Genomic DNA, 27,433 nt, shown 5'->3' with positions numbered 1-27,433 from the left:
TGTGGCTCGCTACGTGGTCGGAAAAATGCTGCTGTTTTCTATGGTGGAGTCTAAATAGGTGGAGTAGGACTCGCTGACAGACATATTTCAGACTCAGGACTTTTATGCCTGGTACACACTACACGCTGGTACTCACCAATTATCCTCGGTCGTCTTTCATGGTGTGTGTGATGTCATCGGGTTATTCTTGTCCTATTTTTATTTTACTATTATTTGAGTCACTGTGTGTGTGTTCATGTGCCAGCCGACATGTTGTTGTAGTCACCTAAAAGCGTCAGCAGATGGCAGGAGCTACATTTGAAGCGCCATATGTAAACTGTCAAGCTACTGTATCTTCCACAGGAAGTTCTGACAAATGTTTCAGAATAAAAGCCTATTTAGAAAATGGAGGGATTCTCTAGCCGAGGTTATAAGGGGCTTTTAATTTGAAACAAGTGTTGAGTTTGAAATGATGGTGCAATATGTTAACTTTACAAAGACAACAGAGCGGATAAAAAGTAAATATGTAAACACACAGAGGGATTAATAAATAACGGACCGTCTATAATGTAGTTTGTTTCAAATGAAGCTGGGAGCCTCTGCAGTTGTGGTGAGTAAAAGCCCCGCCGCTATTTGTTAATGTTATTACTTTATGTCCGACCGTGAGGATGTACCATTGTTTGCTAGCTTGATGCTAATGACAGTAAGGTTAACTCAGCGGGTTGACAAAGTGCCTCTGCTGTTTCACACCATCATTTCCCCTTTTACTCTGTGTGGTAACATCCCTAGAGGAAATATTAAAAACGCTGGGGTGTTGTTGTCATACAGTTGTCTACGGCAGCAGATCGTTCTGTGTTTCTACTGGTCAAAGTGACGGCTGTGATGGGAGAATTGGATCTCAGTGAAGAGCAAGAGACAAAAAAATGTAGGCTTAGCGCCCTGTGGTTCATTGCCCAACAGGAAATGTAGAATACTCAAAAGTGCTTTAAAAGTGCTTGAATTACTTTTCTCAGGGAATAATGTTGAAAGTACTTTTAAAGTAATTGAGTTACTTTACTCAGGGAGTAACGCAGTAAAGTAACTGGTTACTTTTTTAAAAAGCAACGCAATAACGTACTTTGATTACTTTTAAAGTAACCCTTACCCAACACTGATTGCAATGCATAAAAATCACAAGTAAGAATGTCAAGATTACTGTGGTATATTCATAAATAGGTTAGTATTTGTAATATTTATTAAACCTTCTCCTTTTATGATCAATTGTTCGCCACTGGAAGGCAAAAAACATGTAACCACTTTAACATGTCACTGGCTTTAACACAGATCAGCCAAAACATTAAAACCACTGGCTGCTGAAGTGAATAACAGTGATTGTTTTGTTACAGTGCAATGTTCTGCTGGGAAACCTTAGTCCAGTCAATCTAACTCAAAAAATGGCCAAACAAAGGATAAATTGCAATAGTAATGTGTCATAGTTTTTATTGGTCCTGATACCCTCCTGCATCATGTATTAAAGGTATATCTTCATGGATTCATTGAAACATTATTAATTCAAGGACAAAAGCAAAGTGTTAACATTTTACAGTTACATGGTCTGGGTGAAATAATGTTAATATCGGAGGGTCTATGTACACCAAACCAACAAATTAGGCATCTTTTCCCTCATGTTTGGGGTCAACCTTTTCAGTAAAACACCTTTCAAGAGGATATTCTGATGTATTGAACTTGTATTTGGGGTACTACTACCCACAACCAATTTTTTTGCCAATTTTTCCACTCACAGTTAGTGCCACACTGCTCCTGTACGTGTATCCTGGCTATAAATTCTTCCGTATATATTTAGCAACTATTATGGCACCATACATTGTAAGTTTGAGAGTTATGTAGGGGGCTGTAGTGCAGTGGAGTTGAAGGGTTGATGTGGAGATACAGAGTGTGTGTGAGCTGACTGGTTCTTTTAGCAACTATTCTACTCTATGCCACTCAACTTTTCATTCACTTAAAACAATGTATTTAATCAACTGCAAAAGTAATATGGAATGCTGTGTCTAATGATGATGTACCAGAGAAAGACGTCTGAGATGGGATGAGATAGGAAACACATACAGGGCAATAGTGGAAACTTCTATTTGTTATGCCTGAAAACATTACGGGAAATTGGACAGTTGGTATCTGATGGTTATATGTGAAAGAACATCTTAGAAAACCAATGTTTAAACATAAATTATGTGAAACTATCATGTTCGGGAGCAGATATATGCACTTCTCTGTGTGATTCTGTGACAAAATGGCCCCAAATTTCGAAACCCTGTATTTACCTTGATCCACTAAGTATATAATAGTTTACTTTTTATTTGGATGTCCCAAGAGATCACTAAAAACCTTGAATGATTACTATTGCAGTTTTCCCTGGGTCAAACCACAGGTTGATTGGACTATCTTGGGTCCTGGCATTTATGTGGATGCCACTTGACAGATCAAGTAATGTCTGTCAAGGGTGATAACGGGGGTTTGACCAGACAATTGCAACATGCTCGAAGTTTTAAAGCCAGACAGCAGTGCAAGCACAGTTTTCTTTCTTGTGATGTAATGGAAATTTTCACCTTTGAAATCCTATTTTACGGTGGCCCTGAGAGCTCACCATACTGCAGTTTGACAAAGATGTGCAAAATGACAAATTAAGGATTAAAAAAAAAACACTGTAGAGTGAGCAAACACAATCAGTTATAGAAACACTACAAGTGGCACAGAACAGAGCAAAAATTAGTTACCAAACGAAATTCAGCTAAGATTGTAGGTACTTTTTTCTTATTTAGTTTTGTTTTAATGTTCTGGTTGAACCACTCAGATATTATGTACCAAAATTCAAATTGGTAGCCTAGTATTCGGCATAAGGCTAATGTTAGATTAACAGCAAATAACTGTAACAACATCTGAATCATACAATCAGAACATTGAACCAAAAGTAATACATTGTTAAGTAACTTCAAGAGCCACATGGCAACAGTATATGAATTTGTGAATCCTAGGATGGTGAAGGAACGGCCTTTCTTATTCTGCCGTACTCTGCCTCTGCCTGGCTTACCCTGACGTTCTTACTCTAACCTTGACCAATCCTACTCCTCTCGCCTAAACCTTATCACTCCAACCAACAAAGGCAACAAGTACTAATCAGTCATAGCATAGGGTAGGAGGATAAGGTGGGTCATTTCTTCACCATTCTAGGATTTGGAAATTTGTCAACGGTATCCCCCATGTGTGTCGCTTTTTCATGTCCCCCGGAAACACAAGTTGTTTTCCATTGTGTTCTGTGTGACTCGCAGCATTTCTGTATTTTTTCAAGGGTGAAGCTTTTATTTCAACATTTGGGAGGGCACATATGAAACAGGGGGTTTGGGGGTGCTCCACAGGAAAATTTGGAGCATCAAACATTCTGATCAATTTTTGTGCACCAATTTGTGCTTTTTCTGCAGCGATTTATGGTGTAATTTTGTCAAAATAAAACTCCTGTGCTACTTAAATGTTTTTTGTGGGGAATAGAAATGCACGTTATAAATATTGAGGGGGGCGTGTCCCCTGCTTCCCCTGAAATTCACACCTATTTGTCTGTTTGAATGTGTTTTCTAAAGCTGCAGTGTGTTGCACTCCCAGGGTCAACATACTTATATTTCCACAGTTTATGCTCTCTGAAGCATGAATTAGTCTAGAACTTCCATCACAGCAAGGAAGGCAATAGCACAACATGGCCACCAGATGTCACCAAACACCTCTGACAGTTTGTCATCACTGGTTCAGAGGAAGTACATACGTAACATATAAATGTATCTTACAACACCTAAATAATTTGTTAGTGGAGTTACTCTTCCATCAGTGTGTATTATCCTCTACAGTTATGTCGAAAATATCAATCAATCAATCAATCAATCAATCAATTATCTGTGTGAATGCTCAAGAAAACCAACGTGGTGGATGTCCAAATGTTTGCCATTCTGTTTTTGTTTTTTTTTCTGCAGATGGTGTGCCAGTCTGAGTGAGCTCTCTGGCAGGGACTCTACATTAACACTCCCCTCTGTCTCTGCCCACTTTGCAGGACCCGGGACAGGTCGAGATATCAACGGCTCTGCCTGTGTAGCTCAATCACTGTGGCTCCTGCTGGCCTCCTTCGCCTGCCTTTTCTTCAAGTGTTAATACCACTGCCCTCCTCTTCCACTTCTCCCCCCTCCTGGCCTTTCTTCTTCCTCCTCATCCTCCTTCTCTCCAACTCACCGACATCCTTATTGCTACCTTATTACCAACTTTACTGCTCCTGCCCCCCCACCCCCAGACTGTTTGCATCATGATACAAAAACCTTACGTGCTCTCGGGCACTGCTTACAGATATTACGAAAGTGATGGGTTATGAGTATAATGTTATAAGAACCACAAAAAAAGTGAAATGAAGGACAGGACAAGCAAACAGTGCTCTTTTAAAGAATTGCATTGTTCTTTTTAATTCGTATGCACTTCTTTGTTTCTGCTATATCTTGTTTTCGGGGTCTGGAACAGGTTTGGGATTTTTTTTTTTTTTTTGTCTTCATGGGAAAGCAGAGGCACCCAGTCACAGGGATGCCAACAATCATTTGTCTCTAGAAATACTGAAGACATAAGGTATATTTCTTCTTCGTCCCATAGATGCGTTATGTTAACTCAGATAGTAGATTTAACCGAGTGTTTAACCAGTGCATTAATGAGCAACATGCAAAGTCTCTGCCAAATATACATAAATTATATAGATTTGAAACTAACACATACAGAAATCAAAGGGAAAACACTGCAACTGACCGTGTCATGAGATTAGAGGTTGATATTAAAGTCTGTTCTACCATAATCTGATGCTACTAGACTGAAACACAGACACAGAGCATTAGCCGGATATCTGTCCAATCAATGACACTGTTTCTAGATGCAGCACTTGGGGTTGTTGCCGTCGAGCCCAGAAACCGAGGATGCAGTGAATAGAATCGACTTGATCCTACTGAGCTAAACCGTGCGGAGTACAAACCTGAGGGAATTAGTTTACCCAGTTTTATCTGGATAACCTACATCTTCATTCGGTGACTCTGCTACCACTCGCCTTTATTCCAAAATAGTTCCTCTTTTCTTTTGCAGCAGGAAAAGAAACACAGTAGGTTATAATGATGCGTACTGTACATAGTAAAATTTTGTATTTCTCTATGATAAGGCAACTTGTTCTGCCACTGTAACAACCGCAAACAGAGGAAGCTGTTGCAGTGTATGTTGCTTGTTCGACAACCAACCAACCATACTGTGCAGTTTGTCTCTGCTCCACAGCAGGCTGCACCGCATTTAGCTGCATATACTGTACCACATACAGTGTTCGCTTTTAGTTTATGAGTTTTAGGATCATTCTTCTATACTGCTGGAATTTGGATAACAATGTATGACACCAATGAATGACTTACTTTTTAGTTTTCTCTTTCAAAGAAGTGTGCGTGTTTTAATATGAAATGATACAGAAAAATTCATAATATATTGATATTGAGGTTATTTTTTTTCTGTCTTTACCTCATTCATTTTAGTTGTGTGTATATATATATACTTGAATCCAATGTCCTTATACTATATGAAAAGGCAAATTTTATGTGTCCATGTTTCTGAATAGGGTAGCAATTTGTTGAGGATGAATACTTGTAGATCTCTTGAACTGGCAACCCTGCTCTATCATGTGAACCGAAACCCATTAAAAAAATTCTGTTTCTTTCTTTTTTTTTTTTTTTTAAAGCATAAAAAGAAGATAGTTTTGTGCAGTTATTATTGTACCTATCCTTGAGATGATGTAAGTGCTGGCTTAAATGATGTTATAGGGAATGGAATACTTTGTTTAGCTTGTAATGCTCTGCCATGTACCAGGAATTCAATGTGAGAGCTGCGAACAAATGCTTATTCTCCTCAGTGGCCACCAAGGCCACTGTGCTGATCTTGGCATCTCTAACAACCATTATATTACATGTCCTACAGCAAATTTTCCCATCACACCTTGCCAATCACTGGATTTTTTTTTTTACCTAATGAGCAAAATGGTTGAATGCCAATATTTTGTAAAAGAAGAAGACCTTTCAAACAGTGCAGTTCTTTCAGGAAACATCTCAGACGTCATTCCTGTTGTGAAAAGAATTGCTGAAACTGGTGCACTATTAGCTGCCTTTTCTTGCCATTTCTTTTGACCTGCTGTGAGGTGACTAATAACGTGCGGACTCCGGTGCCCAGCTCGGCTCCTCGACTGGATGTGTGTTCACATCTCCGCTCTTCTAACAACCAAGCCGAGATAGTACTAGTACTGTAAAACACACGTGTAATTACTGTCATCCTTGTCATACATTAAAGAAATTGTCCCCAGTGTTTTCATTGTAAATGCTTCTGAGGCTGTGGTTGTGTGACTTTTTGTAGTATTGGTGATGCCATCTGATCCAGTCTAACTTCCATATAGGGGAAACAGAATAAGCAGAGCTGCACAGAGACTGAAACAGGCCAAAATTTCAAACAGAGCTGAAGCATTTAAACAGTTAAAATAAACAACATGTCTATCATCTCTATTAACCACAACACAAACAATATCTTACAATCAGATTTCTCAGTCTAGGAAGTGATCAGAACGCTGCTTTATCCTGTCATCATTTTGCTTTATTTTATTTTTATTTTTTAATTGATTTTCTACGACTGAACAACTCTGCTGTATCCACTTTAATGTGGATTAACTTGACTCATGATGTTTTTCTACTACATTGGTATTTCTGCTGACTCTCGTACTGCTTTTTAAGCCTCTGGCTACCCGTACATGGGGATGCCAGTTTGTCAGCAACAGTTATCTCCTTACTGTAGTAAGAACTGAATGATCTGGAAGCTTTAGTGAAAAAAAGTTCTTCATGATCAGTTTGCATGAGAGTGGTCTGTGCTACATGTCTATTTCAGTAAGTCTGTCTGTCTCACTATGTGTCGTGTAAGGAAAAAAAAAAACTCAGGGCAGAGCAAGGCTGGCCTTGGGCAGACTCTCAGACAAACTTTTTTTTTTTTTTTTTTTTTTTTTTTGGTTATTTGTTTTGTTTGCTGGAGGAGACCCTGACAGACAACCACAGCAGGGTCAAACATCTCCAAATTGTTCTCGGCATTCATTTTAACCTGCTTGGAATGCATCACACATAGAGTTCACTGCATCAAGAAAAATACTGTGATGAATCCTACAAGGATGCTACAGTAAATTGACTGTCATTGTCTAAACTTTCTACCATTCAGGTGATTTTCATGTGGATGTCCAAGTGTGTCCATGCAGGTTAAAACCAGCCAATAAGCACTGACTGATACTAAGACCACTTACGTAAAAGCCATGGAGCTCTGTCTTATCCATAAAGCAGAAAGAAATAAGTACTACTATCCTTCCATTGCTCAAAGAGACCAACAGCCAGCCTATGGACACAACACCGACCCCCCTGTAGACAGACGTGGATATCTACTGAAGACTGTAGATACTGCTATCTAGTTTACTCTTGAGCGTTGCCTCAAAACATGACCATTGCTTCACTGTACAAAACTGGCTTATGTATGTGCGCGTGTGTATTCTGATCCTGATTCTGTTCATTATTAATAACCTACCTGAGAAGTTAACATGCGGCATGAGATACATGACAAGTTGGCCAAACAGCTAACTTTCTCCTTTTCGTTGAGCTATGGTTACAGTAGTAACCCTCTATTTTAAGTTTAGATTCTTTTTTTTCCTTTTCCTTCTCTGTGTGTATATACAGTGTGATGTTTCTACACTAGAATGTTGTAAAGTCAGCAAATCCATAAGATCGTGTTTATACAACTCAACATTTAAAGATTTAAAAAGCAAATGTAACTATCACGTTTGTACTTCCCTTCCCTTTGTCATGGGAAATTAAGGTTCAATCATGGATTATGACACAGCAATGTCCCATTTTTGTTATGTTTTTTTCTGTTTTATTTTACTTTATTATGGCATAAGGTAATTGCAGTCAGTTTCTAAAAAAAATGATATGTAATAAAGGTATATGAGAAAATGTTCATAACACAAAATAAAGTTGTTTGAATTCAATGTTCTGTATTTGAATGTGACTTGAGATGTTGGGGCAAGTAACCTCTTTTTTTGGAGACAGCTTGGAACACACAGAATCCTAATGGTAAAATTGTGTTTATCACCGTGTAACATGCAAATAAAATAATATATGTATTGTTGTATTCTCTCTGGAAGACATTTTGTCCTCAAAAAGCATGAGAAATACAACTGAGTTTCAGCTCGCCACCATGGGAATGTTCCAGTTTCACTTTTTTTTTTTTGTGTGTGCCAGGTAAGAGCGGTGTTATCACCACACATGGATGCAAATTAATACCAGTATGACTTTTTGTATGACATCTCTTTGCAGTGTACTGCCACAGCAGCAGCTGCAGTAAAGTGTTTCACCACAAGATGTCATACCAAACCAAATTATGGTCCCAGCGTGTCTTGAGAATTGGCAGAATGAGGACATAAACACATTATTCTCTGTTATTATTAGTATCTGACTATGTAAATGAACAAGGAATGTAGCTGTGTCAAAGGTTATAAAAATGCCTGTACCTGCACAGTATGCATTAAAAAACCGCACATAGCTGGGAGAATGTGGGGGAGAAAAGCAAATGTGTTCATTTGTTCAATGGCGACTGCTCCGTGTGTAAAAGTAGACATGATATTTTATATAATATATGTTTTCATCTAAAAAGACTGGGTGCAATGGTTAAAACTACAGTCATTTCTTTTTTTAATATTGCTTTAAATAGATATATTTTTTAAATACAAGGGATAGACCAAAGAAACCTGAGATAATAATGATAAACTTTGGGGGTAAGAGCAGTATATTATCCTGTAAAATATCATATCATAAAGAGATAATTAAAAACATAATAGTATAGCGTGCCATGAAAATTGTCGCAACAATATAAGAGTGAAGTATAACAAGGAAATATCATTAAAAAATACATCATTGTGAAATAGGCATAGACAGACATTATATTATAGTGTAATCTATCATTGTAAAGTGTATCTTCAATATGTCTTACTACATTATGTCATAAAAAGTCCCAGTATAGTGTGTCATAAAAAAAATATAGTATATCATAAAAAAAATTATAATACAATGTTGAAAAAGTCAGAAGAACTCATTATATAGTATGCTGTTGAAATGGCATTTTTTAAAAAGTCAAAGTACAGTATGTAGTATTGTATGTCATAAAAAGGGAAAATATATATATCATAAATGGTAAAAATACAGTATGCCATCCAAAATGTTATTTAAGCACTCATAGTATAGTGTGCCCCCAACATATTAAAAAAGAGTCATACTATAATAACGTCAACATTAAAAAAAAAAAAAGTCAAGAATACTATGCAATAAAAATGGCATAATATAGTTTATATCTATAGATATAGTATAGTATGTCACAGTATATTATGTTATCAAAGCTGTCATGAGTAGATTTAAATTACTATTACATTAAAACTGTCATAGAAAAAGTCATAGTATAGTATTCCCTCAAAATTGTCACAGTTTAGTATGTTATCAAAATTATCATTAAAACATCACAGTATAGTATGCTGTCAAAATGAGAGTAAAAATGTTATAGTGTAGCATGTCATTCAAAGATCATAAAGAAGTCATAGTATATCATGTTAAAAATAGCATGAAAACATCATAGTCTAGCATGGCATTCAAAGTTGCATGAAAACGTTATAGTTTAGCACGTCATTCAAAGATGCATGAAAACGTAATAGTATAGTATGATGTTCAAAATATCATGAAAATATCATAGTATAGTATGTTGTTCAAAATTGCAAAAAGACGTCATAGTATAGCATGTCGTTCAAAATTGCATAAAAAAGTCAGAGTATAGCATGTCATTCAAAATTGCATAAAAAAGTCATAGTATAGCATGTCGTTCAAAATTGCATAAAAAAGTCAGAGTATAGCATGTCATTCAAAATTGCATAAAAAAGTCATAGTATAGCATGTCGTTCAAAATTGCATAAAAAAGTCATAGTATAGCATGTCGTTCAAAATTGCATAAAAAAGTCAGAGTATAGCATGTCATTCAAAATTGCATAAAAAAGTCATAGTATAGCATGTCGTTCAAAATTGCATAAAAAAGTCAGAGTATAGCATGTCATTCAAAATTGCATAAAAAAGTCATAGTATAGCAGGTCGATCAAAATATCATGAAACGTCATAGTATAGCATGTTGTTCAAAACTGCATAAAAATGTCATAGTATAGCATGTTTTTCAAAATTGCAGAAAAAAGTCAGAGTATAGCATGTCGATCAAAATATCATAAAACCGTCATAGTATAGTATGTCGTTCAAAATTGCATAAAAAAGTCATACTATATTATGTCATTTCAAATGCCTTGAAAACGTCAGAGTATAGCATGTTGTTCAAAATTGCATAAAAAAAGTCATGGTATAGCATGTAATTCAAAATTGCATAAAAAAATTCATAGTATAACATGCCGTTCAAAATTGCACACAAAAAGTCATAGTATAGTATGTCGTTCAAGATTGCATAAAAAAGTCAGAGTATAGCATGCCATTCAAAATTGCATAAAAAAGTCATAGTATAGTATGTCATTTCAAATACCATGAAAACATCAGAGTATAATATGTTGTTCAAAATTGCATAAAAAAGTCATAGTATAGTATGTCGTTCAAAATTGCATAAAAAAGTCATTGTATGGCATGTCGTTCAAAATTGCATAAGAGACTCTTAGTATAGCATGTTGTTCAAAATTGCATTAAAATATCATAGTATAGCAGCTCGATCAAAATATAAAAATGTCATAGTATAGCATGTCATTCAAAATTGCATAAAAAAGTCATAGTATAGTATGTCGTTCAAAATTGCATAAAAAAGTCATAGTATAGTATGTCATTTCAAATACCATAAAAACATCAGAGTATAATATGTCGTTCAAAATTGCATAAAAAAGTCATAGTATAGTATGTCATTCAAAATTGCATAAAAAAGTCATTGTATGGCATGTCGTTCAAAATTGCATAAGAGACTCTTAGTATAGCATGTCGTTCAAAATTGCATTAAAATATCATAGTATAGCAGCTCGATCAAAATATAAAAATGTCATAGTATAGCATGTCGTTCAAAATTGCATAAAAAAGTCATAGTAAAGCATGTCGTTCAAAATTGTATAAAAACGTCATAGTATAGTATGTCATTCAAAATTGCATAAAAAAGTGAGAGTATAGCATGTCGTTCAAAATTGCATAAAAAAGTTATAGTATAGTATGTCGTTCAACATTGTATAAAAAAAGTCATAGTATAGTATGTTGTTCAAAATTGCATAAAAAAGTTATAGTATAGTATGTCGTTCAACATTGTATAAAAAAAGTCATAGTATAGTATGTTGTTCAAAATTGCATAAAAACGTCATGGTATATAGTATGTCATTCAAAATTGCATAAAAAATTTATAGTATAACATGTTCAAAATTGCATAAAAAAGTCATAATATAGTATGTCGTTTCAAAATTGCATGAAAAAGTCATAGTATAGTATGTCACTCAAAAATGCCTAAAAAAGTCATAGTATAGTATGTCACTCAAAATTGCATAAAAAAAGTCATAGTATAATTTGTCGTTCAAAATTCCATGAAAATGTCATAGTATAGTACGTCTTTCAAAATTGCATAAAAAAGTCATAGTAAAGTATGTCATAGTATATATAAAATGTCATAGTATAATATGTCGTTCAAATTGCATAAAAAAGTCACAGTATAGTAAGTCGTTCAAAATTGCATGAAAACGTCACAGTATAGTATGGTGATTAAAATAGCCTAAAAACGTCATCATATAGCATGTCGTTCAAAATTGCATTAAAAAGTCAAAGTATAGTATGTTATTCAAAATTGCATAAAAAAGTCATACTATAATTTTTCATTAAAATGGTAGTACAAAAAGTCATGTTATAGTGTGACATCAAAATTGTTATAAAATGTGAAAGTATAGCATGATATAAAATTGCTCATCAAAAAAAGTCACAGTATTGCAGATTGTTTGGCAAAGTATGGCCTCAGGGAAAGAGGCAGCCAAAAGAAACTTTTTCTGCAGCTTCTGAATCTGACATAAATTTCTTAACGACCCTGAATGGAACAGAGAGGTTTGGGAAAGAAATTGTGTCAGGACAGTGCTGAATTCTGTCCAACTGGAAGATAAGGGTATGCAAAGGGAGGAAGGTATGGAAGAGTGTATGACTCATAAGGGAGAGGCTGATGAAAGAAACTTTTGAGAGAACTAATCCTTATTCCAGGACTGCTTGTTCAGCAAACTAGCTTCATTAGTGTGAAGGTCACACAACTTTTGTGAGACTGAGGCTGGTATTTATGCTCACCTTGGGGTCATTACTATTTATTTCATTCTTTACCGCTCCATGCTTTCTTCACAGAAGTCACTTGGGTCCCGTTCTAACTCGCTACAATTACATGTGCTCTTGCATGATGTTATTACTGCATCCAGTTGACAGGATCAGATAAGATTAAAAATGTGAAAATAGATGTAAGACTGAGTGTATTTATTGTTGGTATTAGGTATTCAGATTTTCGCATGTATACAATGGAATCAGAAACCTGGATAAGACCTTATCTCTGCTCAGAGAAAATATACTGGCTGGAGTACTCTGCTCAAAATTGATATACTGTGACAAGTACCTTATGTCGGCTTCTGACCATTTTTTATTTGTTCATAAATTATTGACTGTTAAAGAACCACGTGCATGCAGATCATCAGACACCTGGATTCTGGTCAAGGGATAGCCAGATATCTCATGTTTCATGTCAACAGATTTTCCCGAGGAAGATAGAAAACCAGAACAAAACTCAGAAGCTAAATTTCTAATGTGAAATCTGCATCCTGTGTATGTGAGGTGTTGTTACTGCTGCTGCTACTCAGTTTTTAACACACTCACACACCAGTGGAACAACCACTGGGGTTCAGTATCCTGGTCAAGGATACTTTGACATGCAGACTAGAGGAGCCGGGTATCGCCTGGAGGAGCCAGTATAGTGGATGACCTGATCTACCTCTGAGCCACAGCTGCTCTGAGTCCCTGAGTAACTCGTAGAAGTCTTACGCTTTTAAGAAAGTTTGGTGCATGATATCAGCACCTTTTGTCAAACAAATACTTTTACATTTTGGGAAATACACATACTACTTCTCTTGCCAAGAGTTAGATGAGAAGATCAATACCACTCTACGAAACGAGAGTGGTATCAATTTTCTTATCTAACTCTTGGCAAGATAGCCAATTATTATTATGCCAAATTATTCAGTCAGTCTAGCTCCCATATATTCTACCATCTGAAGTGACAGCAACTTTCAACATGGCTTAAACAAACTCCACAATTTATGGTAGTAATTGGCACATTTGCTTTATTTTGAAAACAGACATTGAAACCATTTTTATTTTTTTCATATTTTTTTTCTCACAAGTTTGAACTCCTTGATAAGGTTGAAACTGGACATTGCACTCACTGGAACATGGGAAAAGTATTTTTTGTTTGCTCGTTTGTTTGATTTTTCTTTTTACTTTTTTTTGTTTTTTTGCGTAACATCAGTGCAAGAGTATTTTTCCAATTCATATAAACTGTCATAACAACACCAAAGACATCAAAAAGAAGCCGCCACACCTCTTAAGTTTTTGTGACTGCGAAAAAGTTCCTCTCAGAGGGAGAGTTCCCATCATGCATCTGGTTCGATGGTTCATGCTACTGTTCTCACGTTTGGTTGGCAGAACACAAATCGTCATGTAAGAGCCAGTTACACCAATACTATAGCTGACTTCTAAAGTTTATTATATGCTCATGTCATTTAAACGGCAACAGGTCCTTTATTATAAATGTGAGTAGACAGGGAGTTTGTAAAAGGGGTGTAAACCAAGCTTGAATGACTCAAGCAGAATAGAGAGAGAGTAATAGTCTTGTCCTATATGTGGATTTTGGATTCAGGATAAAGCTGCCCAACTGGAAATGTCACACATTTAATTATACATTCTATTCTCCGTCCGATGTATCGGTACATTACCTATTTGTTGTGTTTTCAATACACTTGTACTGTGTTGAAAACTCAAATTGCATTTCATAACCAGCTTGTTTTTGTGCGTGCATTTGCAGAAGTACAGATTTTATTTGCAAAATGTGTTTCAAGAAAGTGCATTGCGATGCAAATAAAGTATGGTGCATTCACAATGCATTTTAAATGTGTTAATATCCAGTTGGGAGCGTTCATTCCACCACTGATTCACTTACAATACATAGTGAAGATCAAATCAAATCCTCCTGCTCCTCCTCCTCCTCATCATCATCAACATCATCACCATCATCATTTCATCATCATCATCATCATCATCATCATCATCATCAAGGTAACAATCATTTTTCATCACCTTCAACATCATCGTCATCATCATCATCATCAACATCACCACTTCCTCATAGTATTAGCTTGAGCCAAAAAACTTAACGCTGGAAACTCCCCCAACATGAGAAAATCATTGCCACACAAAAAATGACAAACAAATAGAAACGGACTGCCTTCACATTGGGAAGGCAAAGAGCAACCTTTTTAGATTTTTGTTTTTGTGTTATTCTTCATACTCTTAATTCTGCTTTCTTTAGGTTAGACTTTTGCCTTAGTCATCCTTGGACTCGGTGCCCTCCGCGGCTGCATCTGCTGGGGTGGCCTCATCTGCTTTAGACTCCTCTGCAGCATCTGGGTGGAGAGAGGGAAGGAAGGAGGGCGAAGGGTAAAGAGAGAGAAAAAAAAAGGCAAAGTGCGAGGAGGAAAATGAGATGGAAGGGTGGAGAGAAGGGGGACATGACAGATAAAAGGTGGGTTGGGGAGAGGAGAGAGGAAGAGAGAAAATTAGCCTGTGGAGAGGAGGTATTACATTGTGGGGCTGGAATAATAAAGCTCTAGCTGGGTCTTCTGAGATACTGAGCATCAAAGATCTCACATATCAGCTGCTACTTTTGATGTGTTAAATATTTCACCTCAGAAGGTTCTCGGTATAAAAAAGCATAAGGTAACATTCAAAAATCATGAAAATGTGGATATAAAAAATACACAGAAGAAACTGTGTAATTCCGTGTTGTTCACAAGATGTCAACTCGACTAAAACTGAGAGCAAGTCATTCAGAAGATGCAACCAAATGTCTGAAATCCCACGTTGGCTGTGTAAATAATGAAGAAGGAGAGTGCTCCTAATGGACCCATGAAACATTTGAACTGACATCACAACGCTAACAGCAGCATCTCGGCCTGTCACATTGAATACTGTGTGATGCCTGAAGTGTACTGCTCTGTAACAACATCCAGTGGAGGCTTACTAAGAGGTGAATACTGCTGAATAACGATCCATGATACATCACCAAGCCATTACTAATCAAGTTTGTGAGTGATATTGTCCTAATGCTTTACATTTGTCTTTGTATTTCTCTACTTTGCTTTTTTAAATCCTGTGCTAAAGGCTAATTTGCTGCTCATAAATTATTATTATTATTATTATTATTATTAGTAGTAGTAGTAGTAGTAGTAGTAGTAGTAGTAGTATGGTATATGTCTATTGTCCCTAAGAAAAAAAAAAAAAAAAATTAAAAAGTAAAAAATTTAACATTTCCTGATGTGTCATACAGTATATGGACTACATTAATTTTGGTACCTTTATTTTATTGTTCCTGACCCAACCTCTTATTTAAGTGCTTTGAGAGCAGTGATCTCATACCATGATGATCTCATACTCCTATAATAGAAAGAGGAGACATCAAAGAATGACATCATTGCATTGGAGATTGGGATGGTGGAGTGCATGTGTGTGGGTGTGTGTGCATATGTGAGTGACTGAGTGTGTGTGAGGGCGAGGCTGAGGGAAAGACAAGGAAGTGGGGCGATCCTGTCTTTGTCAGTGCTTGTACTAATGTGTCAGTGTGTGTGTGTGACTCAAGACAGCGTGATGTTCCAGGTGAGAGGTAATTAGCTTGTTAGCCAGTATGACAGACACGAGAATGTCTCTACAGCCACTGAGCTGCATGATGCAAATACAATTTCACCCAATTCTGAGAGCCAGAGCCCATCATCTTTTGGTATTTTGTCATCAGTGCCACCTCAGTTATCTACACCAGTGATTGTGATTAAATTGCTGGTTTAGTTTTGCTGATGCATTCACAAACAAGAGTTGCAGATGAAAAAAAAAAAAAAGCCAGAACTCTGGTGATCTTTGTCTTGGTTTGCAGATTCGGCCCACTGATTTCACTTAAGTTTTCAGTATACAATGTTAATGAGAGGATGACACATAGTTTACTGTGGAACTTGTAACTAAGATATAAAGTAGAGCTGAAGTGGAAGGAAGTGCGAAGACTGGCATCAGTCATCCCCGATCAGTAATTTAAATGAACATAATCTTCTTACTCGGACTGAATTTACATTTGTAATTTTGTTTTTAACACAAGGTGGCACAACTTTCAAAGAATGGACATTCCATAAGGAGTGCCGCAAGGCTGTGCCCTGGGTCCACTATTTTCTTTGTCTTTGTTAATGCTAGGGGTCAACACAGGGTGATTTTCACTGCTATGCAGATGACACTTAACTCTATATAGCTGTTGATCCTGAGCCATATTTATTCCCATGAAAACTACATCTGTAATGTAAATTTATAGGTGACCTAAAATTTTCACCTAAACTAATTTTATGACAAAACAGATGTCCTCCGTACTGCTCAAAAGGAGCAAAAAAGAAAAAAAAAAAAAAGCTTTTTACCATACTATTTCAGCATTTTAAATCTCAGGCAAGGAATCTGAGTGTTACTGTCAACTCTGATCTAACTATCCTGCTGCATATGAGCTCTATCAGAGAAGCTTGCACATGCTTTTATTACAAGAAGGCTTATACAGAATGCTGCTGCCAGAGTTTTAGGGGGTTGAAAGAGATCACATCTCTCCTGTTATTAAAACTCTGCACTGGCTTCCAGTTAGTTTTTGGCTGAACCTGAAGATTATTGTACCTATCTGAAAAGGTATTTATGGAATTGACCATGAGACGCTGTTATAATATGATACAAAGCTATATCCCCGGTAACATCCCTGAGATCCACAGACTCTCTGCTGCTCACCATACCAAAACCTAAAGACTAGTGGTGAAGCTGCTTTCAGACATTTTGGATCCAAACTGTGCTGTTCTTTTCCTCTGAATCTGAAGTCAGCAACATAAATTGATGCATTTCAGTGACTTTTTAATCTTTCTTTCACCTGTTACCTCTCCTGGTTTTTTTTATTAAGTCCATTTTTGATTAATCTGAAAAGGCTTAAAAATTAAGAATATGATAGCAAAAGTGGTTATTGTAATGATCATTGCTGTTGTGTTATGTTACTTTGCAAGGATAGACAAACCAAATACTAGCTCTACATAGGGGAATTTATGTTTTCAAATTTTCCTGTTTCTGCATTCTGCGTGGCACATGGTAGAAGTATCAGTTTTGCAACCTACCGCTAGATTCCACTAAATCCTACACACTAGACATGTGTAAAAGATGCTATATAGATTAAGTTTATTATAATGTGTGACTATGCAGTGCTATGCCATCATATGACAGTTAACAACTTGGTCAGCTGTAACTAAGTGAAACCAGTGACACAGACTATCCTTTGGTGGAGAATCTGGATCATACCCTCATAAATCATTCAGTCAGATCAGAGTACCTGGCATCCTTGTGTGTTTGACTCTGGTCTGTGTGCTGACAAACCTTAACCAAGTGACTTAGTAATGAATATTAATTTGCAGTTGGTAAAGCAGATTGTGGCCAGCAGTGGATTCTTAATTTTCAGTTCTTTGTCAAGTAGTGTTTGTTTGTGACAGGCTTCCCTGGTGCAGATCGTGACCAGTAGGGATCATTAATCATTCATTGAAATCAGAGCACCTGTTATCCCTGCTCTGCTCCATGCAGGGCAGCTATCCCATCGAGGTGGTAACTATGACAACAGGGAGACAGTGCTGCCTAGGTGACCTAGTTTCCGTGTAGTTCTCAGTGTGTGTGTATGTTTCCCACCTCACACCCCCACATACTCCAGACTGAGCATGCTCCATTAACTACCTGTCTGACCCAGTCTGAGAGTCCTTGGACCAGAAATATGAGTTCATGTCAAGACTTTGTTATATCAATATTATAATGTAATTTCATGGCCTTACAGTTTCATGTCAGGTAAACCATTCCCCTTTAACTGGACATCAAATGGTGGTTTGCTTTTAGATTTGTTACCTTGTGCTGGAGGTCCAGACAGCAAAGATCTTATCAATTATTTCTGGCCTGTTGTGATGTGTAAAGAGAATTTAATGAGGCCATCCATTTTCACCACTATTTATATTTTAATTTGAATAAACGACTGTAGCAGCCATGTCAATATGTTGGCCTTGCTGAAGTGAAATTCATAAGAAGTCATCTCAGATGTCAATGAACCTTTATAACTCACGAAACATGATGCTTTCTCATTAAGCCAACAATACGACCTTGCTCCTAAACAATAACTCTGATTGTTCCCAAGATAGCAGTCGCCTGTTGTACAACATCATTCCTGACCACACATTATTTCCAACCCTGTATTTCTATCCCAATCTCCACCTCGTCAGTATGGAGTTTCCATCTTGCAGAGGCTGAGATACAAGGCGGTCTAATCTAATATTGAGCTGTGTCTCTGTGTTAACCAGTGAATGGTGGAGCACTGCCAAAGATCTTTAAATCCCAAAGACTCAACACGCAGTTATTTCCTGCACTGCCTGCCAAGCAGACTACGGGAAAGCTTACCTATTCCTTGTTATTAGTTTTTTTTTACAGTAAGTAATTGCTTCTTGATTGGAAAGTGTGTCTGGAATTATTTTTTGTCCATGAACTCGTTGCCCTCTCAAATATGTGCACAACTTATTGTTTGACTAATGTTGTTTCGAGAACCTTTGTCTTATGTAAGCGGGTTTATTTTACTTGGCATGTGCTTGTGTGCATGTAATGGGGTTTTAAATATCTCTATTGTAATGAATAGAACTTACAAGCTTTAGTATTTACCTTGTTTATCTTTTGTTTGGTTAGGCTCCTCCTTCTCAGCTGTCGGGCTAACAGCAGCAGGCACATCGGCTTGTCTGGCCTCCTCCTTTTTCTCTTCACTCTCCTCCTTCTTCTCCTCAGCTGTGGCCGTGGTGGGACTCTTGGCTGCCGCCGCTGGGGCCTCCACCTCTTTGGGCTTCTCCTCGGCTTTCTCCTCCACCTTTGGCTCCTCTTTCTGGGGCTCAGAGGGCGCTGTGGCCGTGGGAGAGGCAGCAGCCGGCGCTGCTGCTACAGGAGACGTCGCTGCGCCTACAGGAGAGGCAGCAGCAGCTGCCGGAGAGTTAGCTGGCTTGTCCGCCACTGGGCTTTTGGCTTGGCTCGTCTCCTCCTCCTTCTTGGCCTCCTCTCCTGCAGCTTCCTCCTCCTTTGCAGGTGCCTCCTCTCCCTCTGCTTTCTTTGCCTCCTCTCCTCCCTCTGTCGCCTCCTCTGCAGCAGCAGGACTGTCTCCTTCCTTCTCTTCCTCTCCATCTTTCATCTTTTTCCGAGTTATGTGTCCACGGAAGCTGGCCTGTATTTTGGTGGCAGCCTTGTGGGCCTTGTCCTCGGGTTTGTTGGTGGTGCCATCCTGTTCGATCTTCTGGTCTGCATCCTCATTCTTCTCCACCTGGTAGGCAAGAGACAATACAGCAAGTTAACACCTACCATAAGCATCTAGCAGGTCCACTGGAAACCAGCAAAGGAATGTACTGATTGTAATGCTGAACACTTGCAAAGAATCCCTCTACTGTGGGGGTATGTAGCTTTAGGATGATCATCCCAAAATATCATGCTGGCAAAGAAAGTACAATATGTCATGAGTTGAAAGGTCAGAAGTCAGAAAAAGACAAAAGTATGTGCTATGAGAGAGGGTTTTAAGTTAACGTATGAACTGATGTATTTATAGCCATTACTGGAGGATTATAGACGGGGAGAAGTTGGGTTAGGGTTTCAGGACTGGTTTAGAATTGAGTAAAGATGTAGGACTGAATGAGGAACAGGGTTAGGAATAGGACAGTACACAACGTAATATTGAAAGGGGTTCCATGATATTACCTTCTGTAACTGGATCCATAGCTGTCCATCAAATAGTGGGTTGTGCTATGAGTCATATAAATCTAATGAAAAGAAATCAAAATCAAATAAAGGAATGAATGATGAGCACTGAAAGTGGCAAACAAAATGAATCAGTACAGTCAAAATGAATAGGCAAATAAATCAAGGCAAAATATTTTCTAGGCAAAGTTCAACCAATCAAAAGCTTTAAATGTGCACCTTAAATGAATGTGAATAAGCAACATGAAGCAAACACAAACTGTCAAAGAGCATGCAGGCAGTGCAGCATCAGTTAGCCAAATGATAAAGATGTGAAAACTGCAGAATCTCTGTTTCTGTCCTTCCAGGTATCAAGTCTTTATCAGGATCCAGTGATTAATTTGACACAATAATGGATCTACAGAATTTTATCATTTCATGTGCTGGAAAGAGGAGATTTAGGGCCATTGTGAATCGAGAATATAACAGATGTGTGTGTGGGTCGATTGTCTCCACACAATAAATCGGATACACTGGGATTTGGGGCACGACAAATGACTCTAGGCATTTATTGCGGTTATTCAATCCAGGCATGAGGATGATTATTGTCCTCTTGATAATGGTGCTGAAATGGATTTGGTGAATAATTAAACTTAAATGTAAAACCTCTCCATGGCATTCATTAATGTCCCCTGGATTCACTGCTAATGACATCTTCAAAATTGTAGCCAAAAAAATGTAAGCTTTCAAAATTGAGGCTCTCTCCACAAAATAATGAGCTGATCTCTTTCTCTAGGTACAGTAGCTTTCTACGTCTCCATCTCCGGCTGCTAGGGAACGAGCTGCCTGCTAGAATCTCCTCAGCATTCACTGCCATACCCCTCCCAACCATCAAAGGTTACCTTGACAACCAGAGTGCTAACTCATCACGGCGCTGTCTGCTGGTTGGTGCTATGAAAGACTATATGTCACCCTGATTGGCAGTGCACCTGACCCCTCAGGGGAGCAGGCCAATAGGAACTCGTAAATCAGGCGGAGCAATCAGCATGGTTAAAGAGAGGGTGTGTGTGATGCAGCAGCAGGGTGCGGTACGGGGCTGGTGGGGGGGCTGAAAGGGGTTATATGTATCAATGCTGTCGGTGTGTGTGTCGCTGAGCAGTAGTGTCTTCTTTAAGGTCAGTGAATTTGAGGGGAAATGGTTTTCAAAATGCAACCCTGTAACTACATCCATCATTCTATTTCCTGATAACCTACTGTCTCTAATAGTGTCATTATACTGGATATGAGGTTTGACTAGGACAGCTGCCTGCGTGAGGAATCGCATCTGTGTGACATGATTTAAGAGCCCGAGGCGCTAAACCAACATGTCTTCTTCAGGGTCAGTGTGTCAGTCCAATATTGGAGCAGAGAGGCCAAGGTGCAGCTGTGCTGGTATATTCACCTCCTCCACCTATATTCACATGCCATTCCCAGGGTTCAGGGTGTAAATCCTGCCCCGGGCCCCCCTGCAATTCCTAATATACACCATCTTCCTGAAGCAATTTTGTGCAATGTAATATTTAAAGAAAAACAGCCTGATACAGCTGGCTATGAAAGGGTTAGTAGATTTTCGGGGGCTTTATGTTGCTCCACAGTTATAGTGACTGATGTTTAAAAAATGAAGCAGAGCTGTTCATTTAACAATCAGATATTAAGTGTGGAAATAAACTTTAGCATGTGTCCTGCTATTAGAACAAATAGCCAGCATGGAGACAGACAAAGCACCACCGGCACACCCACTGCTCTTAATAATATGGAGGTCTCTGGTGACTTATTGGGCTTTTACTACATCTGATCTCATGGGTGCTTACAATTGCCAAAAATTTGACCCAAGCACTTAACTCTAAATAGAATTACTTACTGGCTGCATACAGTGAGTCAGACAGAGAGAGGGAAAGAGAAAGCGATGGATGAGGGTGTTTGGGAATATGGAGGTATGACATCATTGTTGGAACGGAGGGTATGTCATTCACTTTCGAGATCAGGGTGTGTATGAGCGCAAGTGAAATAAAATCACTGCAGAGTGCCAGGTGATCTCATATCAGCACATGAAGTCGGGGAAGAAAGACCCCCATCATGGTTTGACCACAATTATAGCATCATCATTTGAATTATTGATATCTGTCTGTGCATCACCCTCAAAAGTGCTGCGCTGTGATTTTCTGACTGCTGTAGTATCTTTCCACAGGCCATAAGATTCAGTGCTGAGTGACTTTGAGCTGCCATATAAAAGTTATTATGCTGTGATATACGAGCGTTTAATGACTGAGACTGTTGCTGCATTAAGATCTCGTGTTATCTAAACAGAAACATGATTGCAAATCCTTTAAGAATTGCTCCTTGACTGCTAACTGAACCCTGGTCACGTACCCTCCTGCAGGCGCTGTTGCACTCGGTGTCTGTGCGGCACACAGTTTTCATTCATAAATACAGCAGCACCTCCCAAAGGTACGGCACACCACAAGGTGCACTCCCTTTAAGTCTTCACACCAAGGCTCCACAACCGTTTAAACTCTTCCTTGATTAATTTGCAGCGAGGCAACATATTTGCATTATCAGGTTAATCAAATGACTTATTACAATTAGCCTGCAGTGTTTCCTCTTTGAACACGGTCGTTGTGGTTGCCATAGATACACTACATTAACCACTTAAAACTGTTTTTATTACCCAGCAAAAAGTGGAATGTTTGCAATATAAAAGTGCTTTTCTTGCATGATTGTAAAATGGATTATGCAATCCTGCAATTATAAAAGCTACAGTGTAATGTAGAGCATTAAAAGCTTGCTGTAGGACACTTTTCTAGGCAATGTGTAGGTGACAAATAATTACTGCCATCTTCATGTTCAGAATCTAAATGTACAGTACAATAGCTCACAGGTTAATTTCCTGACAAGAGTGCCATTCCCCAGAGGGCAAACGCCTCTGTCTTTCCTGTCTGTAAAGGCATTAAACGGCCGTGTTGAAATGTGTTCAGTACAACGTCTGATGGACGGATGTGTCTGTTCCTGCTTTGCCTATCGGCTGCAGTCTGTGCTCTCTCCCTGTCTGCCTCTGTCCTTGGGTGGGCACCGGCTGTCGTGAGAACCACACCCGAGAGTCAGTGGCTTTACCGGCAGATCCATAACCACACACACACACACACACACACACACACACACACACACACACACACACACACACACACCATCCCCCAATGGTGACACACAGTAACAATCCGCCACCTTCCTACTGCCTCATTGCCAGTGCCATTAGGGACTTGTTTCAGGAGGGGGAGAAGGAGGGGAAGGGGGGCGAAACGGGGGAAGACACGGTGGAGCGATGGGGTTTATGCTGGTTGAATTACCACAGAACCACAGCTCACGCTAATGCACATGCCAGGCGTGCATATAATCATGCTTCTTTTTTTTTCAATTCTAATCCATTCAAGCAGGAGACTCCCTTTTCACCTCGCCGCTCCGCCCAGCCTAGGACCGAATGCCACTGGCAAAAGGGGAGAGAAATACTAAAGGTAATATTTGCATTTATAATGGTGGAGCTTTGCAGAGGCCCTTTATCACGAACCCAACAGGTGCAGCTGCTCATTTATTTGATGTAAGTCACTTTAACATGTAATTATTGAAGATTTGTGTATATTGTAAGCACTAAAATATACAGCACATTTACTCATTTCAATAAAAAGAAAAACTCTCCTAACATTTGTCACACACTACCACAGTTCCAAAGCAGGCAGCGAGGTAACATTAGCCACCCTGTCAGTGGCATAGTTCCTGCAATGACACCTTGCTCCTGAAAATTCAAGCATGATTTCAATGGCTGTCTGCTCTCCTGCAAGAAACATCCAGACACCAACGAGCCAAGACGAGCTGCTGTCTGCAACTGCTGAATATCTCCCTCTCCTTCTTTCTGTCGTCTTTCACTCTCTTTCTCACTGAGCAAACTGCTACCCACTCATTCTCTCACACACACACACACACACACACACACTCAGACACAGCGGAGCACCACACCCTTTTAGCCAGCTATCTCCTGCAGATGAGGAGAGGGGGGCTCAGGTGGTGACTGCCACAGCCCCCGCTCGCCATCTCTCTCTCCTCTTTGACGGTGAATTGATGAGCGATGTTAAAGGATGCACTGTTTCTTTTACGACGGCCCGGGAAAAGATGCTCCGCAGCAACTAATAAGCGGCCATATGCCAGCGTCATTACATCCTCTGGAGCAGCCTTTAATTCAATTACACCGAGTCTCTGCCTGAACAAAGGCTCTGCAATCGCCACTGATCTCATAGGGGCTGGGGGTGAGGATGGGGAGAGGGGCAGTGGGGCTGAGGGGTAAGAGGAAGTGGAGGCAAGCTGGAGGAAAAAGGGGCTGGGGCTGGACATGGTGGAGGCAGGAACTAAAAATATGGGCTGTGGCTGGTGCTCTGGGGAAAGGGGCATTGAGTGCACAGGGAGCCACAGTATGAGAGGAGATAATCTGAAGGTAGCAGACTCGGTCTTAATTTTGGTCAAGAAGGATTTAGGTTCAGGCTGAAACAGGACAGACTGGGCAGGTATGATCCTGGTGCTAGGTGGAGAGCTAGAGATGGAGTTGGGCGGAGTTGAAAAAGAGCACATATGAGTGGGATTTGAAGGAATGGTTTATGGAGGAAATGACATTTTGGGGTAGGCCAGGTGATGGAGAAAGACCTGAGTTTAAGATGGACCTGTAAGAATATGATCCTTTATCTTCCCCCTAACCCTTACATGAGGACAGGAAGCATCCTCTGTGGAGAATTTTGTTCTAAAACTGTATGAAACTAAAGATGTAGCTCAGGGCTGTGGCTACCGAGTAGACTTAAATGAAGTGCTAATAGCCACTCCCATGGTGAAGATGTTGCAACAGCACTTAACACTCCACAATGGCAGGACCCAAAGCAATACTGCCATGTTTGAAGCAGCATACCATGCTCTTTGCTCATCCATCCATAAAGACTGCCGAGTCTGTCTGGATTAATTTATGCCTCTGCTCCTCAAAAGCAGGAGAGAGGAGGATAAGTGCTTGTAGGCCGGGAGGATATTTTTCCCTGTGGTGAGACACGCACGCTCGAGGCAGCGACAGCGTTTTGTGGGAAAAGCCGGTGCCTCACCCACATGGCTGCAGTGTGCAGCACGCCGGCTTCCTTTCTTTTGATCTTTCCCACCTTTGCGCCTGCTCACCACCTCCAACCATCATCCCTCGCTCTGTCACCACCACATTTCCTGCCGGCCGTAGCCACCATCCAGTTCACACTCTGCGTTTCTGTTTTGCTGCATGCCTGCCTCTCCCTACCTTCCCCCATACCTTGCAGCCTCCCTCCCTGTCTCAGTCTTTTTTTTTCACCTCTATTCCCCACCAGGTTCCCTTGGCTCTCTACCTCCTCTTGCATCTTCCCCCCCCCCTCCATCTACCTCCATGTGCACCAGCTACACTCCCACCCTGCCGCTCATTCTCGCCCTGCTCTTCCTGCATGTCTTTCAACTGGCAAGCCATGCTTCCTTTCCCTCTCTCCTCCCTGCCAGAGCTAATATGACTCATCCCGGCTAACATTTAAGAAGCAATCAAGTGCCACCGGAATCCAGCGTGCTACGAGTCCGATAAAATCACAATCAATTTAAGATAGCAGCAGAAAACCGGCCCTGATCACACACAAAACCACCATGATAGCTGCTGAAATACGGAGTGAAGCAGAGTGCCACCTTCCTTCTCCACTGTCCAGACCCACCCGCTTCCATGCAACACCTTTCATTTTTTTTTATATTCTCTGCCACTGAGAACAGGATTTGGTTATTACATACTACCCAACACCAGCCTTTCACACCCTTTAAATGAGTGCACACTTCATAGTACCCTCAATTGACAGCATCCACTTATAAAGCTGGAGGGCTATGATAATCCATTTAGACTCATTTATTCCCATTGTATTCCCCCGAGGCCACTGACATGATGGTGCTGCTCTCTCAATCCGTACCCCACCCTTTTTTTTTTCCTCTCTGTGGAAATTTACTTTCCTGTGTCACCCATTTCTGCTCAAGATAACAGAAGTACAAAAGACACCAAGACCCCCTTTTAAGGCATCAATTAAAAGCACATAGGTTGGTCTAATTAATATGAATCATCTTGGATTAGAGGAGTTCAGTGGAGCTCCTGAACAAATGAGAGGAGTATTTCAGAGACAATACACAATCTATCAAGTGCCTTTCAATAATCTGTCACTTTTGTCAAGTGCATGATCAATACGAGGGAATGCCGGGCTGCCCGAGATCGAGTTACAGTCTTGTGCCTCTCTGCAAGTACAGTGTGAGGTCTGAGAGGCATTGTGGCAACATCCATTCATGCGGGATAATCACATTAACTAGGCGTGTCTGGGCTCTGTGGATAGACTTCTATAAAGACACGCCAGGCCCCGAGTCAAAGCAAATTACACCAACATTTGCTCTAATCTCTCCTCAAGCACCCTGATCTGACTACGAACCAACAGTCACAAAGTTCAGAGTTGAGATGCATCATTTTTTTGTCATCATAAAGAGCTGAGAATATGAATAAAGCAAATCAGAGCAGTTTACCGGTTTGGTTCTTCTTATGCAGCACAGCATAGTTGTAGTTGTTGTATCCTCCCTTTTTCTTCTCTGCTTCTTTCTTCCCTTTTTTACCTCCCTTTCACTTCTTCTCTCTCACCCTCTCTCTTTCGCGCGCGCTCGCACTCTCTCGCTTTCTTGCACGCACACACACTCTCTCTCTCTCTCTCTCTCTCTCTCTCTCTCTCTGTGGCTGTATCAACAGCTAAGCCGCCCAGTGCATTTACTCATCCCAGTTTGCACACACACGCTCTTCAGTCGGTCTGCCTGGGTGCACCTCTCTCTCTCCCTCTCTTACTTGCTGCCTGACAATGACTACAAGCCCACCCTTTAAACCCCTCCCTTCCCCTCCATCCCTCTCTCCTCCCCTCTTCCCTTCACACTATCCCCCTCCTCCTCCTCTTTCTCCTCCTCCTCCTCCTCTTCTTGCTCATAGTGATGAACCCCCCCACCTCTTTTAGATCAGCACTCCTCTCCTCTACATCTTCTCACCCTCCTCCTCCTCCTCCTCCTCCTCCTCTCTTTCAGCCTGGCTCCAGCAAAAGCTGCGGCCCCACCCTAAAAAGGCTCTCGCTTAATGACTGACTGGATACCTCCAATTTTTTGCTCTGATACAT

General features: G+C 39.7%; 2 protein-coding genes across 5 annotated transcripts in view; one reads left to right on the top strand and one right to left on the bottom strand.

Moving 5' to 3' along the window:
- The window catches only part of LOC125888332 (limbic system associated membrane protein), a 639,477-nt gene extending 633,720 nt beyond the window's left edge, over positions 1–5,757 (top strand). For all 4 annotated transcript variants that reach the window (XM_049575617.1, XM_049575618.1, XM_049575619.1 and 1 more), the window contains one exon: positions 4,070–5,757. In XM_049575617.1, the coding sequence (XP_049431574.1) occupies positions 4,070–4,167 (98 nt within the window). In that variant the 3' untranslated portion in view covers positions 4,168–5,757. The remainder of the gene's footprint in view (positions 1–4,069) is intronic.
- A 7,681-nt stretch (positions 5,758–13,438) lies between these two features.
- Positions 13,439–27,139, bottom strand: gap43 (growth associated protein 43). The gene is made up of 3 exons (XM_049575621.1): positions 26,805–27,139; positions 19,134–19,776; positions 13,439–14,797 (listed from the first exon to the last, which is right to left on the bottom strand). The coding sequence occupies exons 1-3, from the start codon at positions 26,832–26,834 to the stop codon at positions 14,718–14,720; spliced, it is 753 nt and encodes a 250-aa protein (XP_049431578.1). The 5' UTR covers positions 26,835–27,139; the 3' UTR covers positions 13,439–14,717.
- Between the last annotated feature and the right edge of the window lie 294 nt (positions 27,140–27,433).

This window comes from Epinephelus fuscoguttatus, linkage group LG5 (assembly GCF_011397635.1).
Source record: "Epinephelus fuscoguttatus linkage group LG5, E.fuscoguttatus.final_Chr_v1".
In the NCBI taxonomy this organism is placed as follows: Eukaryota; Metazoa; Chordata; class Actinopteri; order Perciformes; family Serranidae; genus Epinephelus; species Epinephelus fuscoguttatus.
This window is presented reverse-complemented; position numbering and strand designations above follow the sequence as displayed.